At 51.1% G+C, this 16,919-nt stretch overlaps 6 protein-coding genes across 6 annotated transcripts; 4 read left to right on the top strand and 2 right to left on the bottom strand.

Annotated features, from left to right (window-relative positions):
* Positions 1–1,058: 1,058 nt before the first annotated feature.
* On the top strand, positions 1,059–6,996 carry V1513DRAFT_444317 (3-oxoacyl-reductase; the record flags this gene model as incomplete). The annotated part of the gene is made up of 4 exons (XM_066897943.1): positions 1,059–3,067; positions 3,120–3,333; positions 3,390–5,941; positions 5,993–6,996. Coding segments are annotated over exons 1-4 (5,559 nt in total), but the record flags the coding sequence as incomplete, so codon positions are not given.
* A 394-nt stretch (positions 6,997–7,390) lies between these two features.
* V1513DRAFT_431432 (uncharacterized protein) lies at positions 7,391–7,895 on the top strand (the record flags this gene model as incomplete). Its single annotated transcript, XM_066896381.1, has 2 exons — positions 7,391–7,520; positions 7,579–7,895. The coding sequence occupies 2 exons, from the start codon at positions 7,391–7,393 to the stop codon at positions 7,893–7,895; spliced, it is 447 nt and encodes a 148-aa protein (XP_066753777.1).
* A 205-nt stretch (positions 7,896–8,100) lies between these two features.
* V1513DRAFT_444311 (uncharacterized protein) lies at positions 8,101–9,829 on the bottom strand. Its single transcript, XM_066897942.1, has one exon. It carries the CDS (start codon positions 9,733–9,735, stop codon positions 8,356–8,358), a length of 1,380 nt encoding a protein of 459 aa, XP_066753776.1. The 5' UTR covers positions 9,736–9,829; the 3' UTR covers positions 8,101–8,355.
* An 860-nt stretch (positions 9,830–10,689) lies between these two features.
* Positions 10,690–11,513, bottom strand: V1513DRAFT_444310 (uncharacterized protein). The gene has a single exon (XM_066897941.1). It carries the CDS (start codon positions 11,326–11,328, stop codon positions 10,774–10,776), a length of 555 nt encoding a protein of 184 aa, XP_066753775.1. The 5' UTR covers positions 11,329–11,513; the 3' UTR covers positions 10,690–10,773.
* Positions 11,498–13,095, top strand: V1513DRAFT_399518 (uncharacterized protein). The gene is made up of 2 exons (XM_066895458.1): positions 11,498–12,032; positions 12,089–13,095. Exons 1-2 carry the CDS (start codon positions 11,575–11,577, stop codon positions 12,738–12,740), a joined length of 1,110 nt encoding a protein of 369 aa, XP_066753774.1. The 5' UTR covers positions 11,498–11,574; the 3' UTR covers positions 12,741–13,095.
* Positions 13,096–13,760: 665 nt separating this feature from the next.
* On the top strand, positions 13,761–16,518 carry V1513DRAFT_444305 (putative serine esterase-domain-containing protein). Its single transcript, XM_066897940.1, has one exon. The coding sequence runs from the start codon at positions 13,965–13,967 to the stop codon at positions 16,386–16,388; it is 2,424 nt and encodes an 807-aa protein (XP_066753773.1). The 5' UTR covers positions 13,761–13,964; the 3' UTR covers positions 16,389–16,518.
* Positions 16,519–16,919: the final 401 nt, after the last annotated feature.

Here is a 16,919-nt window from a genome sequence, read left to right as displayed (position 1 = left end):
AGGCTGAGTGTTGGGAGAATGGTGAGGACAAAGTGTTGGGCGCCGCTCGCTCGGAAGGACTCGTGCGGCGCCGCACCTTCTTCCGTGTCCCCCGAAGAGTCCCCCCCAATATTTACATATACAACAATACACAACATTGAAATGACAACTTTTACTATGAAAAATATATCTTTACAGATCAATACTTATGCCATGATTTTCGACAAATTAATGTACTATCGCAGTGTGAGGTTGAGTGCTGCTTAAGTTGGTAAATCATACAGGTGTGGCAAGATTGTGCACCAACAAAGACCCGACGGGGTTCATAGTCAAAATGTGTGGCGATTGAAACACCATGTCAAATGTGGTGAGATCGCCTGATTATAGTTAATGATCAGCATGTCTTGCATTTAATGTAAAATTATGCGGTGCAATAATGTGGCCTCGACGCATAGTATAGTAGAGTATAGTATAGGTATAGTATGCAGTAGTAAACCAAGCCAAAAGATTCCTCGAGGAGCCCCAACAGTCAACAAGCAAAAAGCAACGCGAGGTACTCAGGGGAGTTAGGGTTAGGTATTTCGCCCCAACTCTCCGGTCTCGCTTGTTCTTCTTCTTTATGTTTGCTCCGCAGAAAAAGATCGCCGCCTCCCCCGCCCAACACCACGGACAGAAAATACTACTAATCAGTATTAGTATTCATTCTCTTGCAGTAATTAGCGCGTTCTTGTCGGGTGGCTTGAACCGAATTGAGCAGCCATTGAGTTCGTAGATGCGGCTTTGTTGGTGCACCCAGCGCAAAATACCACGACCGTTGTAGAATTACCAACTTTGTGTGAGTGGTACCCACGTGAGTTATTTATTCACCATACTTTCATAATCAAATTCTACACTAGTCTAATACAGGAAATCTACTCCTAACTAATATGGTGGCAATCCAAGACTAGCGCCACTGCACTGCCAATTATCGCGTAACTTTGGTAATCCCGATGGCGTCGTTGAGAAGTTGGCCCTAGACCTTACCATTTCTTCAGCTATCGTCAATTCCAAATCTTTAGTCCCTCTTTTCCCACTCTTCTCCTCCATCGCATCCTCCTCCTTGTCCCTCCTATCCCACCTAATTCCTCCTTCTTTTACTCCACTCTTGTGTCCATCGTCCACGATGCGTCCCGAGACTGAGCAAGAGCTCGCCCACATCCTACTCGTCGAGCTGCTCGCCTACCAGTTCGCTTCCCCCGTCCGCTGGATCGAAACTCAGGATGTCATCTTCCAGGAGTTCAACTCCGAGCGACTCGTCGAAATCGGTCCCTCCCCGACTCTTGCTGGAATGGCACAACGCACTCTAAAGGCTAAATACGAGTCATACGATGCCGCACTCTCACTTCAGCGCCAGGTTCTTTGCTACTCTAAGGACGCCAAAGAGATCTACTACACCCCAGATCCCGTCGTCGTCGAAGCCGCTCCTGAGCCTGCTGCTGCTACTGCTGGCGCTCCTGCTGCTGCGGCTCCCGCTGCAGCTGCCGTTGCTGCGGCTCCTGCTCCATCCGGACCAGTTGCCGCTGTTTCCGATGAGCCTGTCAAGGCTGTCGAAATATTGCGCTCGCTCGTCGCTCAGAAACTCAAGAAGCCTTATGACCAGGTGCCACTTGCAAAGGCCATTAAGGATCTTGTCGGCGGCAAGTCCACTCTCCAGAACGAAATTCTCGGTGATTTAGGCAAAGAGTTCGGCTCTGCTCCCGAGAAGGCAGAGGAGATTCCTCTAGAAGAACTAGGCGCCGCTATCCAGGGCTCCGGCTTCAATGGCCAGCTCGGCAAGCAGTCGCTCTCGCTCATCGGTCGACTAGTCGCTTCTAAGATGCCAGGTGGCTTCAACCTCACGTCCACTCGCAAGTATCTCCAGGATAGATGGGGTCTAGGTCCTGGTCGCCAGGACGGTGTTTTGCTGCTCGCCATCACGATCGAGCCACCTGCACGTCTCGCGGCCGAAGCCGACGCAAAGAAGTATCTCGACGAAGTCACTGCCAAGTATGCTTCCTTCGCAGGCATCTCGCTCTCTTCCGGCGGTGGGGACGCCGGTGCTGGTGGGGCGGCAGGCGGCGCTATCGCCATCGACTCTGCCGCGTTCGAGGAGCTCACCAAGGACCAAACCCATCTCGTTCGCCAGCAGATGGAATTGTTTGCCAAGTACCTCAAGGTCGATCTCCGCGCCGGCGATAAGCTTTTCGTCGACGAGCAGGACGCGTCCTCCGAACTCCGCCAGGAACTTGACCTCTGGATTGCCGAGCACGGCGACTTTTACGCTACCGGCATCGTTCCCTCCTTCTCGCCACTCAAGGCCCGCGTGTACGACTCGTCTTGGAATTGGGCTCGCCAGGATGCACTTACCATGTACTACGACATCATCTTTGGCCGTCTCTCTGTCGTCGATAGGGAGATTGTGTCTCACTGCATTCTCCTTATGAACCGCTCGAACCCAACTTTACTCGAATTCATGCAGTACCATATCGACCACTGCCCCGAGAAGCGTGGTGACACATACCTGCTCGCCAAGCAGCTTGGCCAGCAGCTCATCGACAACTGCCGAGATGCACTTGGCGTGGAGCCAGTCTATAAGGATGTCATGTATCCAACTGCTCCCCAGACCGTCATTGATGTTAAAGGAAATATCAAGTACGACGAAGTCCCTCGTGTCGCAGTTCGCAAGCTCGAGCAGTACGTCAAGGAGATGGCCGCCGGTGGCAAGATCACGGAGAATCGCAGCCGCACGAAGTTGCACGCCGGCCTTGCCCGCATTTACAAGATAATTCGCCAGCAGCAAAAGCTTAGCAAGAGTTCCAAGCTTCAGATCAAGACCTTGTACGAGGACGTCATCCAGTCTCTCGCTCTTGAATCCGGTCTTGCCAACGGCAGTCCCTCACCTGATGGCACAGGTCGCCCAACTTCGCCTAAGCGCAGGAAGGCCGGCAAGGGAAAGAAATACACCGAGACGATTCCGTTCTTGCACTTGAAGAAGAAGGATATGCACGGTTGGGACTACAGCAAGCCTCTGACTGGCATCTACCTCGAGTGCCTCGAGATGGCTGCAAAAGTACGTTTATCTCCACATTTGTATACTGTGAACCTCATGCTTACTCATCTAGACCGGTATCTCATTCAAAGACAAGTACGCTTTGATGACCGGTGCTGGCGCTGGCTCTATCGGTGCTGCTGTCTTGCAGGGACTGTTGTCCGGTGGTGCCAAGGTTGTTGTCACTACGTCGCGATATTCGAAGGAGGTGACCGAGTACTATCAGTCCATCTACGCCAAGTACGGCGCCAGCAACAGTACATTGATTGTCGTTCCCTTCAATCAGGGTACGTTTATAGAGGAGTTCATGCTATCGAAACTTGATGCTGACTAGGTTTGTTAGGCTCTAAGCAGGACGTTGACGCTCTCGTTGACTACGTCTACGACACGAAGAAGGGTCTCGGCTGGGATCTTGATTATGTTATTCCGTTCGCCGCCATTCCAGAGAACGGCCGTGAGATCGACGGCATTGACTCCAAATCCGAGCTTGCTCACCGAATGATGCTTACTAACTTGCTTCGCATTCTCGGCAATGTTAAGACTCAGAAGCTCGCTCACGGCTACGCGACTCGTCCTGCTCAGGTCATCCTACCGATGTCCCCCAACCACGGTACTTTCGGGTCCGACGGTTTGTATTCAGAGTCTAAGCTTGCACTCGAGACATTGTTCAACAGATGGTACTCCGAGTCCTGGGGTCCGTACCTCACGATCTGCGGTGCCGTCATTGGCTGGACTCGTGGCACCGGTCTCATGAACCAGAACAACTTGATCGCGGAGCGCATTGAGGGTCTTGGTGTCCGTACTTTCTCTCAGCAGGAGATGGCTTTCAACATCCTCGGTCTCATGTCTCCTGCGATCGTCAACCTGTGCCAGATCGAGCCTGTTTTCGCCGACTTGAATGGTGGTATGCAGTATATCCCCAATCTCAAGGAGGCCTCAGCCCAGATTCGACAGGAGCTCGTCCAGACGTCCGAGATCCGCCGCGCAGTTTCCGCAGAGAGTGCTATCGAATACAAGCTTGTCAATGGCGCAGAAGCCGAGCGTCTTCAAAAGTCTGTCGTCATCCAGCCCCGCGCCAATATCAAGTTCGAGTTCCCGAGGCTCAAAGAGTACTCAGAAATCGCCCACCTTGCCGAGGATCTCAAGGGCATGGTCGATCTCGAGAAAGTCGTCGTCGTCACTGGTTTCGCCGAAGTCGGCCCTTGGGGTAACTCTCGCACGCGATGGGAGATGGAAGCCTATGGCCAGTTCTCTCTTGAAGGTTGCATCGAAATGGCCTGGATCATGGGTCTCATTAAGCACCATAATGGTCAATTGAAGGGAAAGATGTACTCTGGCTGGGTCGACACCAAGAGTAACGAGCCTGTCGACGACTTTGACGTCAAGTCGAAGTATGAGAAGCATATTCTTGAGCACTCTGGTATCCGTTTGATTGAGGCTGAGTTGTTTGACGGCTATGACCCCAAGAAGAAGAAGATGCTTCAGGAAGTTGTTATCGAACATGATCTCGAGCCATTCGAGACCTCGAAGGAGACCGCGTACGAGTTCAAGCGCGAGCACAGCGACAAGGTCGAGATTTTCGAGATTGCTGAGACAGGACAGTGGACTGTCCGACTACTCAAGGGCGCCAGCCTGCTAATTCCCAAAGCGCTCCAGTTCGATCGTTTGGTCGCTGGTCAGATCCCTACCGGCTGGGACGCGCGACGATACGGTATCGGCGAGGACATCATTTCGCAGGTCGATCCAATTACTCTTTATGTTCTTGTCTCGACTGTCGAGGCATTGCTTTCTGCCGGTGTTACCGACCCGTACGAGTTCTACAAGTACGTCCACGTTTCTGAGGTCGGTAACTGCACCGGTTCCGGCGTGGGTGGCATGAGTGCTCTTCGCGGCATGTACAAGGACCGATTTATGGACAAGCCGGTCCAGAAAGATATTCTTCAGGAATCTTTCATTAACACCATGTCTGCGTGGGTTAACATGTTACTCCTCTCCTCGTCCGGTCCAATCAAGACTCCTGTCGGCGCCTGCGCTACTTCCATTGAGTCTGTTGATATTGGCTACGAGACAATCATTTCCGGCAAGGCCAAGATTTGTCTGGTCGGCGGCTACGACGATTTCCAGGAAGAAGGTTCGTTCGAGTTCGGCAACATGGGTGCCACATCGAACTCCGAGACTGAGATCGCCCATGGACGTACCCCAGCTGAGATGTCTCGCCCGACGACGACCACGCGTGCGGGTTTCATGGAATCCCATGGTGCTGGAATCCAGTTGATTATGACCGCCAAGCTCGCTCTCGCGATGGGTGTCCCGATCTACGGTATCATTGGTATGACCGCCACTGCGACCGACAAGATTGGTCGGTCCGTGCCTGCGCCTGGTAAGGGTATCCTCACCACGGCGCGCGAGAACAGGGAGTCCAAGTTCCCGTCGCCACTGCTTGACATCAAGTACCGACGCCGCCAGCTTGAGAAGCGTAAGGCCCAGATCCGCGAGTGGACGGAGTCCGAGATCTTGTATTTGCAGCAGGAAGTCAATTCCATGCGCGACCAGTACGAGAATTTCGATGAGAGAGAGTATTTGACCGAACGTCTCGCCCATGTCGAGCGTGAGGCTGCGCGACAGGAGAAGGACGCCTTGGCGCAGTGGGGTAATGATTTCTACAAGCAAGATGCAAGAATCGCGCCTCTGCGTGGTGCGCTTGCTGTTTGGAATCTTACGGTTGATGACCTTGGTGTCGCTTCGTTCCACGGCACGTCCACTGTTGCGAATGATAAGAACGAGAGCATGACGATTGCCAACATGATGACTCATCTCGGACGATCAAAGGGTAATGCCATCCTTGGTATTTTCCAGAAGTATTTGACGGGTCATCCTAAGGGTGCCGCAGGTGCTGTAAGTTTCTGAGATTTCTGTTGTATTTCAGGAACCGGCTAACGATGATAGTGGATGTTGAACGGTGCACTCCAGGTCCTCAACACTGGTCTTGTGCCCGGCAACCGCAATGCTGACAACGTTGACAAAGTTCTCGAACAGTTCGACTCGATCCTGTATCCCTCACGCAGTATCCAGACTGATGGCATCAAGGCCGCGTCCGTTACGTCGTTCGGTTTCGGTCAGAAGGGTGCCCAGGCAATCATCATTAACTCTGATTACCTCTTCGCCACACTCGACGAGGATGCATACAACGCTTACACCGCGAAAGTCGTAGCGCGTCACAAGAGGGCGTACAGATACATCCATCATGCGATGGCCACCAACACCATGTTCGTCGCCAAGAACGATCCGCCGTACGCCAAGGACATGGAGAGCACCGTCTATCTCGACCCGCTTGTGCGCGTGGAGCCGGATAAGAAGGCTGGCACGTACGCGTACCCGGCCAAGAAGCCCGCTCAGCCATCAAATAAGGAGACTGAGGATGTGTTGCTGAAGTTAACTCAGTCCTCGGCGTCAGCTGGCACCAACGTTGGAGTCGATGTTGAGGCTTTGTCGGCCATCCCGATCGACAACGAAACCTTCATCGAGCGTAACTACACTCCCGCCGAAATCAGCTACTGCTCATCTTCTGCTGATCCCCGGGCAAGCTTTGCTGGCACTTGGTGCGCAAAGGAAGCTGTCTTCAAGAGCTTGGGGGTTAAATCTGACGGTGCCGGCGCGGCGTTGAAGGAAATCGAGATCGTTCGGAAATCGGGCAAGCCCGAGGTCGTGTTCTCAGGCATTGCGAAGAAACGGGCGGAGGAAAAAGGTGTCAAGGACGTCAGCGTTAGTATCAGTCACAACGAATTCCAGGCGGTTGCGGTTGCTGTTGCAGAGTTGGTTTAATTATGTTCGAAATAGGTTGCGCAGCATACTATAGAATAGAGAGAAAGAGGATAATCAAGTTTGGTTTCTTGCTATATTTACTTCAGCTTACTTTTTTGTTAATTGGGATATATATTTGATAGCTGTTTTATAATCTGGACCTTTGGAATATGAATAACTACATGATTTCGCATATTATTTTCCTCGGTATTGTACATACAAACCCCTTACGGCTGACGTAACCGAACTCATAAGCCGGGTGAGCTCATCGCTTAACCTGATAACGAGCCCTTCCACCGTTATCAAATCGGCGACGTCAGATCATCTAACTCCGCTCCGCTAAGCTCCGTTCTCTTTTATTCGCCACGCATTTTCCGCCGGGCGAGTTGAGTATTGTGAATTGTGAGTGTAGTCGTTGTGGCGATATTTGTTTTTTTTTTTCTAGAGTTACTTTTGAAATTGTAAAATTTTGCGGAATCCCGGACATGACGGGTGTGACGGGCGCCACAACGAGTTATTGAGGAATTATGAGATAAGCGAACTATGTCCAAGTCAACTGTAGCTGCCAACAGCAACTCCACCAGCAGCAGCGGCCGCATCACCGACATGACTGCATCTGCAAAACCAGCTCTTGATACTGGCGTCCTGAAAATCGATGTGCCGCGGCTTCCAGGTATATATACCTTACTTTGTCTAAACGAGGTGGTTTATACTGACGAACCAATCAACAGCCGACATCCGGAAGCAATTCTACAGAGACCTACAAAGCCTAACGCACTACGTGGACCGCGACCTCCGGCAACGGATAACGTCCGTCCACGCGAACGCAAAACTGATTTCCTCGCAATCGAAACATATTCGGGGACAAACTTTTGCGTTGGCGAAGGAGACGCGGAAGTGGGAAGAGACTGCTGGTAAGGCGAGTGCGATTCTGAAGGAGGCGGGTGACGTGCAGAATTGGGCGGAGATATTGGAGGTCGAACTTAGTGCATTGGAGGAGACGTTTAGGATTGTGGATGGCAGGGAGAATGACGAGCCGGTGACGTAGTCCGTACGGGAGCCTGAAGGTGAGATATTACACAAGACGCGCGGTGGCCTTGCGACCAAGATGGCTGCCTGATCACGGCAGAACGGCTGCATTGAGGAGTCAGACATATAAAATGCGGCGGAATATCCTGCCGAACTGCAGGATTATGCGATCGACAGGTTAATCCAGATTCGCGCGACAGGGCAGTGCTCGTGCATTGGACAATCGGCATTAATTGATACATATTATGTGTATAGCTGACAGCACATCGATAACAATTATCGTACAATGTATATAACAATTAGTTGGCTACAAATTAGACTATTGTCGGTACCTTACAGAATTATAATACATGACACATTTAATCGTACATACCGATAAATGCAAATGAAAGATGAGACTAGTTGCAAGCGCCATACACCATACGAACTACCGTACACCATACGAACTACCGAAAAAAAAAACGAAGTATACAAAATAGTTATGCCAGTTTTTTGCGCGTAGCTATGAGGGGATCGGGTGGTCCTGGCTGGGGAGGCCATTGACCTGTAGAACGCCAGCCTGCGACAAGGATCTTTGTCGCGTCGGATAAATTGACTGGTTCTCTTAGCCTGCGACCTTCGTTCACGAGCAGATGATAAATGCGGGGATATAGATCCGGTGGAATCTGATGCACGGCATGCGCTTTTACCTGAGCCGTGGCTGACGCATCCTCGCCCGAAGGCGAAGTCCATTGCCGGCGTAGCTGTTTCCAGTATCTGTACCCCTCATTCCATGTTTCCTCGTCCTCGACATCGGACTCGCGGTCTTCATCGTCCACGTTGTCGCCATCCACATCGTCGTCATGTGGGTTCTTGTCCTCATCGTCGTCGCCGTGTCCACCTGCACCTTGTCTGCTGTCCAGAGTCAGCGAAGCGGTATGGCCAGCAAGGTCATTGCCAGACCCATCCCGCTTTGCTCCGGAGGGATCACTTGATTCGCGCATAGGAGCAGGACTAACCGATGCTGAAGGAGCGAACACAACCGGAGATGTTACTATTGGCCGGGTCGAGTGCACTGATGGCGATACGCCGATAGGGACAAACAACTCTTCGATCTGCTTGCGATTGTGTTTCCGTTTCAGCACGCGGTTGTGGAATGAAGTGAGTGCGGATTGCTGCTGGACTGTCGTTGTGGTCGCCTTAGTCAAGGCCGCACGGGCACTCGATATTGTCGTCGCAGTCGTGGCGGTCTTGTCATCACCTTCGAGGTCAGCAGTGGCCTGGGGCACATGCGATGTAGTCGACGTCGTGAGTGTCGCCACAGTAACCGGCTCGATGGAGTTGTCACGCTCGAGAAAGAGAAACGAGCCAAAGGCGTCTTTGACCTGGGACTTCCAAGCGGCGAGCTCGGTGAGGAAAATGTCCCGCTTACGGTTCCGACGGAGCGACATGTCGTCAAGCAAAGCGCGTGACGAGGCCGTCGAACCGGATTCCGGTTCGGACGCGGGGAGGCCGAAAGCTGCCACTATGCAGGTGCCGATGGCGGGCGGAGCGGCCTCGCCTTGCGCTGCTGTCAATGTGGCGTGCGGTAGATCAGAGAAATTGAACCGGGGGTTGGCGAGGCAGCCCTTCTCTGAACAGCGGAGTTTTGAGGATTGAGTCGCAGTTGTGGTGAGGATTGTTGTTGTTGCGGACAGTTTGGTTTTGGAGCACGAGGCGATGATATTGTTGGATAGGAATGACAGTCGATAGTGAGTGAGTGGGAATTTGGAGGAGGTCAGTGACGGCGTCGAGCTGCAATAATCGGCGTGAGCCGCGCCGCTGTTCATAGTGGCAGCGAGCGAAGTAGAAGCAGCAGGAGGAGCCATTTGCTCCATCATTATTGAAGTTGTATTGATAAGAAGTAGAGGAGTGCGGGAAGAAACTATTTAGTCAAATCCACTTTACAGGAGAAGATCTTTCGCAAAATTGGACCTGCTGGTTTATGAATGCGCTTGACTTAAATTAAGCTGACAGACCACCTTTGGCCCAGACCCCGCAAGCAAACAGAGATAAGGGTCTCGTGTCTCCCCCCAAACCAGCTTGGCGGCCTCATTGAAGACATTCATATTATTTCAGCTTGTAATTGCCAATTTATGCAACTACGTATTAGCAATTGGAAAGGACAACCGATTCGTGTTGTACTTACCATAAATCGGTTCTATGTTCTCCGAAGAATTACGCTATTGCTCTTTATTCATGCCTACGAGACAATTTCTGCGTCATGAACTCATGATAGTTCAGCGAACACCACGGATATATGCTATCACCGAAATATAGTTGCTTATAACAACATTCGATGTAATAATGGCAAAAAGGATGCGAAGAACGACAATACAATTTGGACGAGAACTCCGCGCTCAAAGCAGACCCTAACCCCACGAGCTAAGGTGGTAGCAGATGAATTACGACATAATAATCTATTTAATGCGCATATATCTAGAGCATGCTACTTAAGTATATTTCAGCTTGCATTTCTTTGTCGCAACGTGAAGTTATTGGTCCATCGTGAACCGTAATTATATACTCAACTCACTTACATGAAAACTGCCTATGCACCGCGCATCGGAAGTCCACAAAGGCCGGATGTCTGATTCGAAGGGGTTAACATAAACACATACTGCAAATTATTATTATCCAATACAGGATAAATTTCGTTAATCCATATCTTCGACCTTTGAACGATAAGTTGGTTAGGTGCTTGAGCTGAAGTATTCCCTAACCCTCAGATTCAACGCCGCTCATTTTGCTTTTTACGTCGGCTAATGGGTAAGAAGAAATACGACTGCCCCAGACTTACAGCCCATTATCGCTTTCTTCCACTGAGCCTGCTACATTACTTAGCGCAGTAAAGAAGATCAAAATCCTTATTTCTCCGCCTAATGGGTCTGCCGCTGTCGCCGACGACAACTGCACACAACACGCTCACACATTCGCCTCCGCACATTAACAATAACCATAACCACCAGGACCAGCACCAACAGCACCATCACCACCACAGTCCCCACTGTCACCACCTTCATCACCACCACCAAATAATGCAGCAGTCGGCTCCCACTCAGTCCCATTCCCGGTCCCAGTCTACGCCCGGCTCTGTGCCATCTCCGCCGGTGCTGCCGTCGCTTGGCCCCGGTTCCCAGAGTCTGACCCTCCCACCTTTTCGGCCTGGCCGGGAGCTTCCGCCGCCGCTTCACCACCGCGCCCCTTCCAGTGGTATCTCCATATCCTCTATCCTTGGAGCGTCGTCGCCTCCTCCTCTGCCTCAACAGAATTTGCAATCTACACAGCAGCCTGCGTCTGCACCGGTGTCGGCAGCAGGTTCTGTGGTGTCGGCCGGGTCCACTGCGGCGGGGCGGTCCCCCTCGCCCCAGCATCAGCCCCAGCATCAGCACCATCACCAGCACGTCCACAGGCACCATCATCACCACCATCATCACCGTCTTGTCTCGCCAACCCTGCCGCCTGAAATATCCCACGACGCCGACCAGCACCAGCACCAGCACCAGCAGCAGCCGGCACAACAGCAACAATTGCAACAACCTCAACGATCACGAACTTCGCTCTCCCCCGAAACTCAATACTCGACAGGATCACCGCAGCAGCAGCAGCAGCAGCAGCAGCAGCAGCTACCGTCGGCCAGCGCGACGCCGACTCCGTCCGATACTGACCACCGTCCGAGAATGAGTGCCGCATCGCCATTCACAGTTGGGCCGACACTTCCCCCAGTACAGTTCGATCCGAGTTCCACCCCGCGCCGCACCGCTCCGTCGACGCCCCAGTCGCAACACACCGCCCCCGTTGAGCAACAACTCCAACCGGCTCAGCCGCCGTCTACCCTCCCGCATCCACAGTCGTCTCAGAGCCTTCAGCAGGTCGGGCAGCAGTCGCAGGCAGCGCCCCAGGAATCCACCCCCGTTCGTGCCGAAGACGCCGTCGCGAGGGTCGTCAAGAAAGCCGCCGCTGCTGCCGCCTCTACCATCTCGTTCTCAGCCGATCAATCCATCGCCGACTCTGCCAGTGGCGGATCCACGAACTCGTCCATCATCGGCTCGCCAACCCTCGACGGTGATAAGTCTCGGAAGAGACGTCATCATCACAGAAGCCATTCTCATCTATTCGAGAGTGGGTTGGGTGGATTGTACGTTAAAATTATTGCACTCATCGTATGGCTTAGGCTAACATCGCCCCCCACAGGAAAAAGAACTCGCCGTCACCACCACCAGTACCACCACCAGCGTCAACCTACGACAGCATGCCGACTAGACACCAACTACGAGTCGACAGCACCGACGTTCTCAAGGCAGCCAATGTATTCCCGAGTTATAATCTCGGATCGCTCGTATACACTCCGACGCCAGACTCGCATCAGCCGATCATTCCACGGTTAGAAGACAAAGTAAATTCACTCATTCAGATCCGGATATCTCGAAGATTTTTGTCGCGGCGGACTAATCCCCATGTCGCCAGGCGGGAAGTGTGGGGAACCGATGTTTACACCGACGATTCCGACGTCGTCGCCGCAATTTATCACAGTGGATATTTAGCGGAGTCGTCGGATGGTGAAAAAGGCGACTGCGTTGCTACACTAAGAATACTGCCACTCTTGCAAAAGTACCAAGGCACGTTTCGACATGGGATTAACTCCCGGTCATGGCTGACCAGGCACGACGGGGTGAGTTATCGTATCGAAAAGGTGGACTTTATCCGACCAGGAAAAGCAGAAGATCGCGGATGGAAGATGAAAAAAAGGCGGTTGGAGGAGTGGAGAGTAAGCAAAGAATGGAGAGAGGAGCGATATGGTGGGGAAAATTTAAAGGATGACTTCGAGATGGATATGGATAAGTAGCCAGTGATGTAAGATAGTCAATTACTATTGTTATGGTCGTTTTAATCTGTCTTCATGGAGCAGCCCGTTGCCATCGACGACTCATGTATTTTCTGGCGTTGTGTGTATTGTAAGAGATGTAGATGCCGTTTATTGTTGTGCATGTATTCGAATTTGACAGCTCAACTAGTTTTGACTGTGTCGTCATCATCTAACAAATGAGCAACTTACCTCAGCAAGGTACCGTCAGCTAGAGCCAGTTTTGTAACGATGATAATGATAAGATAACAAGGAAAGTGGTTTTCACATGTATGATATGCGTATATTCCCTCGATCGAATACTACTTTTCTCTGATTGATGATCAAAGGCCGATCGATGGCTGACAGTGCAGCGGCTTCAGCGGCTTAGGGTCAGGGGAGAATACCCAGGAACGCGTCAAATCTTAACCAAAATAATATCGAGTCTCAATTTTCGAATTTTGAATTTTGTTCAAAACGCAATTTTACTCAAAGGAGATTTTTGAAGAGTTAAACTAACTATTCCTCTATTTGGGGGGCAACTAGCGAAAAAGTCGACATTTGGTACCCATCGTCTCTAACCTTCAATCCTCCAATATTGTTGTAATTAGGCAATATGTTTCCCAATTGATGACGAGGACTTACAGTTTACGGACAAATAATCTAAGACGAGTCGGCGGAAAATGGAAAATGGAGCACTTGAGACGGCGAAAGTGACATTCCTTGACTTGTATAAGATCATATAAAGTTGAGTTATTTGTATTCTCCTGCGCGAGGAACCGCCATTATAAATTAGTTGGCAGCCATGTAGGGCGTTGATACAGAATGGCATGAGGAAGTAACGAGTTATTGCTACGCTCGACTGCCCATTATCTCACGGATAAAACGTAGAACATATAGAACGAAAGCCACGAGAGGACAATGGACCCTAGCCCTTGCCATTGATCTCTTATTTCGTTAGTCGCAAAATTATTAAATTTTGGCGCCAGATTTCGAGTCCCAATAAAGGCTCTCGATCCGAGACTGACACCTCACCTCGTCACCTACGGATGACCTTAATATATTACTACAGATCCCACTGAATGTTACGGAATACTCTGCGACGAACTACATAAAGCACCATCTGCGGTATAGATCTCATGATTACCTCACTATAGAAAGGAAATACTCGTCACGTACGGTTGATTGACCAGAGGATACCATCAGCCAGGTTGATAGGCCGGAAGAATGCTTCTCTTCCGCACTCGGTGCAACGTAAAGGTCGGACAATTACACCGTTACATCATCACATACATTCCTTCCCAAGATAATGTCGTCCCGTTGCCGAGTTCACTCTATCTCCGAGTGCGTAATACGGAGCTGTTCCCCCTGCGCGCAGCCTACCTCTCCGGCCCCTTCATCCTCTACGTCGACGTCATACCATCCCACTATGATCCTTCCGTGACCGTTACTAATCCGTACGACCAGCCGTCTTACGAGCCGCAGATAAAAGCTGCACAGTCATACTACGCTGAACTGAAATTGGATCCAAGCAGGACGGAGCATACGTGGACGATCGACGTCGTGAGTCAACTCCTCTTTTCTTCGTCCGCAACAATCTCGTTCGAGGTGTCGATTGGGCGGAACTACGACTCAGTGCATCTCGACGCTGAAGATGGGATTTTCTCGAAATGTTTGAAGGTCACCCATCTTGACACTGCTGCGATTTGGAGTTCGCCAAAACCGGATCCGGATAAGGACGTGCATTTGGTCGTTGTTTCTCACGGTTTGCATTCGAATACCGGTGCGGACATGCTTTTTTTAAAAGAGCAGATCGACAAAGCGGCACGGATTACCGGTGAGAATGTCATTGTCAGGGGATACTTCGACAACGCATGTCGAACTGAACGAGGCGTAAAGTACCTCGGTAAACGATTGGCGCAATATATCGCGACATCCCTACGAGAACCGAATGTCAAGAAAATATCGTTTATCGGACACTCTCTCGGCGGCCTAGTCATGACATATGCCATTGCTTTTCTGCACGCGCATTATCCTGATTTCTTTGACACGATCGAACCAGTGAATTTCATCGCGCTCGCAACGCCGTTTCTCGGACTGTCAAACGAAAACCCGTTATACGTGAAGTTCGCCCTCGATTTTGGCGTTGTCGGAAAGACAGGCCAAGACTTAGGATTGACGTGGAAACCTACGTCGCCGTTCACTTCCTCGATCGTGTCAAAGCCGTTGTTGCGGATTTTGCCCACCGGTCCTGTTGCTGAGATTTTGAGACGATTTAAGCGACGGACGGTGTACGCCAACGCTGTTAACGATGGTATCGTGCCGCTGCGCACGTCAGCGTTGTTATACCTCGATTGGCGGGGTCTCGCTAAAGCGAACCAGGCGCAACGAGGCGTGAAGGTGGCGGATAGCCAAAGCTCCAGTCAAGTCAACCTTGCGAATTCTGCTGACGTCACAGCTGAACGTGGGGAGGACGCAACAGGTGAGATTGAGGAGGACGGCAAAGTCCAGAACGTACACGATGTCCCGTCGACTCCTATGCAGCGGCGTCACACTAATCACTCAAATATCGTCGCAGACGCGTGGAAGCCGCTGCAGTTTACATTGTCGCTCTTCCGTCCACAAGCCATGATCCGTCGCAAGCCGAGCAGGATCTACAACCGTAGCCAGACACTGAATGATGTCCATGATATTGGCGATGGTGAGGATGACAAGCTAGTCCCTTTGCCGAAGACATCGATGTTGGAGTCTGCTTCATCTCTTATAAATCCCCCGCTACCGCCCGAAAGTTTTATCCTTGACGTCGATTCTCGACCGACCACGATATTTCACGACCGGATATACTCTCCGAAAGACCTTCCGCACCGGCAAGTGCAGAAACAGGCGTCGTCAAATTCGGCCAGCAATTCCGATGCGGCGCCATTCGTACCCGACACTACGAGCATCAAGGTCGAAAAAGCACGGGTAGAGGAGAAAATTGCGAGGTCTTGGCATGATAATATGACGTGGCGGAAGGTGCTGGTGCAGTTGGAGCCTGATGCACATAATAATATTATTGTACGGCGGACGTTTGCGAATGCTTATGGGTGGCCTGTTATTCGTCATTTGATTGAGCATCATTTCGTCGATCCATACGATCCGGATGAGCCAGAGGCAAGCAATGACCGGAATGGCGAGGTTGCAGTACCGCCGGAAAATATCGAAGTGGGCGCCGCGGAGAAAAGTGATGCCGGAGATCTCGATCAGAGCAAAGCAATTTTGAAGCTCCTGGAACGCAGGGCTACCCATGACTCGTTATCATCAGCACAAACGAATTTCACGACTTGGGACGACACCGCGTTCGTGGTCAGCGAAGACGAGTATGATGAAGATGAGGAAGCCGCTCACATCGACGCCATTGCCTCGTCATCTACGCGGCCGTCAGATGATACGACTGCGGAGGAATATTCCTACCGGCAGTCGTTTTCGGAGATGGTGAGCTATATCTCCGAATGGTCTCCCATGCGGCTATATTCCGGCATGGCAGGCGGCGCAGCCAGTATTAAGAGCGACCACACAGTTACCCCTGGACGTACACCGACCAAATCAGACGACGTTGCCGCTTTAGAATCTGACGCCATGATGAGTGGGAAGCAAGTTAAATACGAGTAGCATAATATTGAGCATTTATTTTTATTGGCATGATACGTCGGCGTATGTCTAGAAGGACATGCAATGCCTTCTTTGTTGTGGTGTTTTGGATAGGATTGTCATAGTAATATATTCATATTCTATTAAGTGTCCATGGCCGTACTTCCCAAAACATCACGAGGACTACGTTGTGAGACGGAAAGCGTCTTTGGCGGCACAAGAGGAAAACCGCGACTATGCTCTGTTGCACCAGCGAACAAGAGAGGAACGCTGATGATTGAGGGTCGCGTGATACAATTCCTGTTGATCCAGATGGTACATCTGACATGCTTTTCAACATGTTCTTCTCTGCGCCTTTCTCGAGCCAATTTCGGATGCCATACCCCTTTTTACAGAAGTAGCAGTAATGGTTTATAAAGAAATGATGTAATTACAAGGAGGATAAAACATGGGGCCGGGCGCCAGGTGTCACGTTCGTAAATCGTTCGGTTCGCTCGTAAGGGACAGAAGGGAAACCAGACAGAAGAAAGTGATTTGGAGATATAATTAGAG

The sequence above is a fragment of the Lipomyces chichibuensis genome, assembly GCF_038497645.1.
Source record: "Lipomyces chichibuensis strain CBS 12929 unplaced genomic scaffold V1513scaffold_14, whole genome shotgun sequence".
NCBI classification, from domain to species: Eukaryota; Fungi; Ascomycota; class Lipomycetes; order Lipomycetales; family Lipomycetaceae; genus Lipomyces; species Lipomyces chichibuensis.
The sequence above is the reverse complement of the archived record's forward strand: the minus strand, read 5'-3'. Positions and strand labels throughout refer to the sequence as shown.

What these genes read in the sequence shown, in the direction of transcription:
- V1513DRAFT_444311 (XM_066897942.1), bottom strand. Translation starts at nt 9,735, where the DNA reads ATGATGGAGCAAATGGCTCCTCCTGCTGCTTCTACTTCGCTCGCTGCC.
- V1513DRAFT_444310 (XM_066897941.1), bottom strand. Translation starts at nt 11,328, where the DNA reads ATGATGGTGGTGATGATGGTGCCTGTGGACGTGCTGGTGATGGTGCTG.
- V1513DRAFT_399518 (XM_066895458.1), top strand. Translation starts at nt 11,575, where the DNA reads ATGAGTGCCGCATCGCCATTCACAGTTGGGCCGACACTTCCCCCAGTA. An exon ending in GAGAGTGGGTTGGGTGGATT is followed by an intron (nt 12,033 to 12,088) that starts GTACGTTAAAAT and finishes CGCCCCCCACAG; the next exon opens with GAAAAAGAACTCGCCGTCAC.
- V1513DRAFT_444305 (XM_066897940.1), top strand. Translation starts at nt 13,965, where the DNA reads ATGCTTCTCTTCCGCACTCGGTGCAACGTAAAGGTCGGACAATTACAC.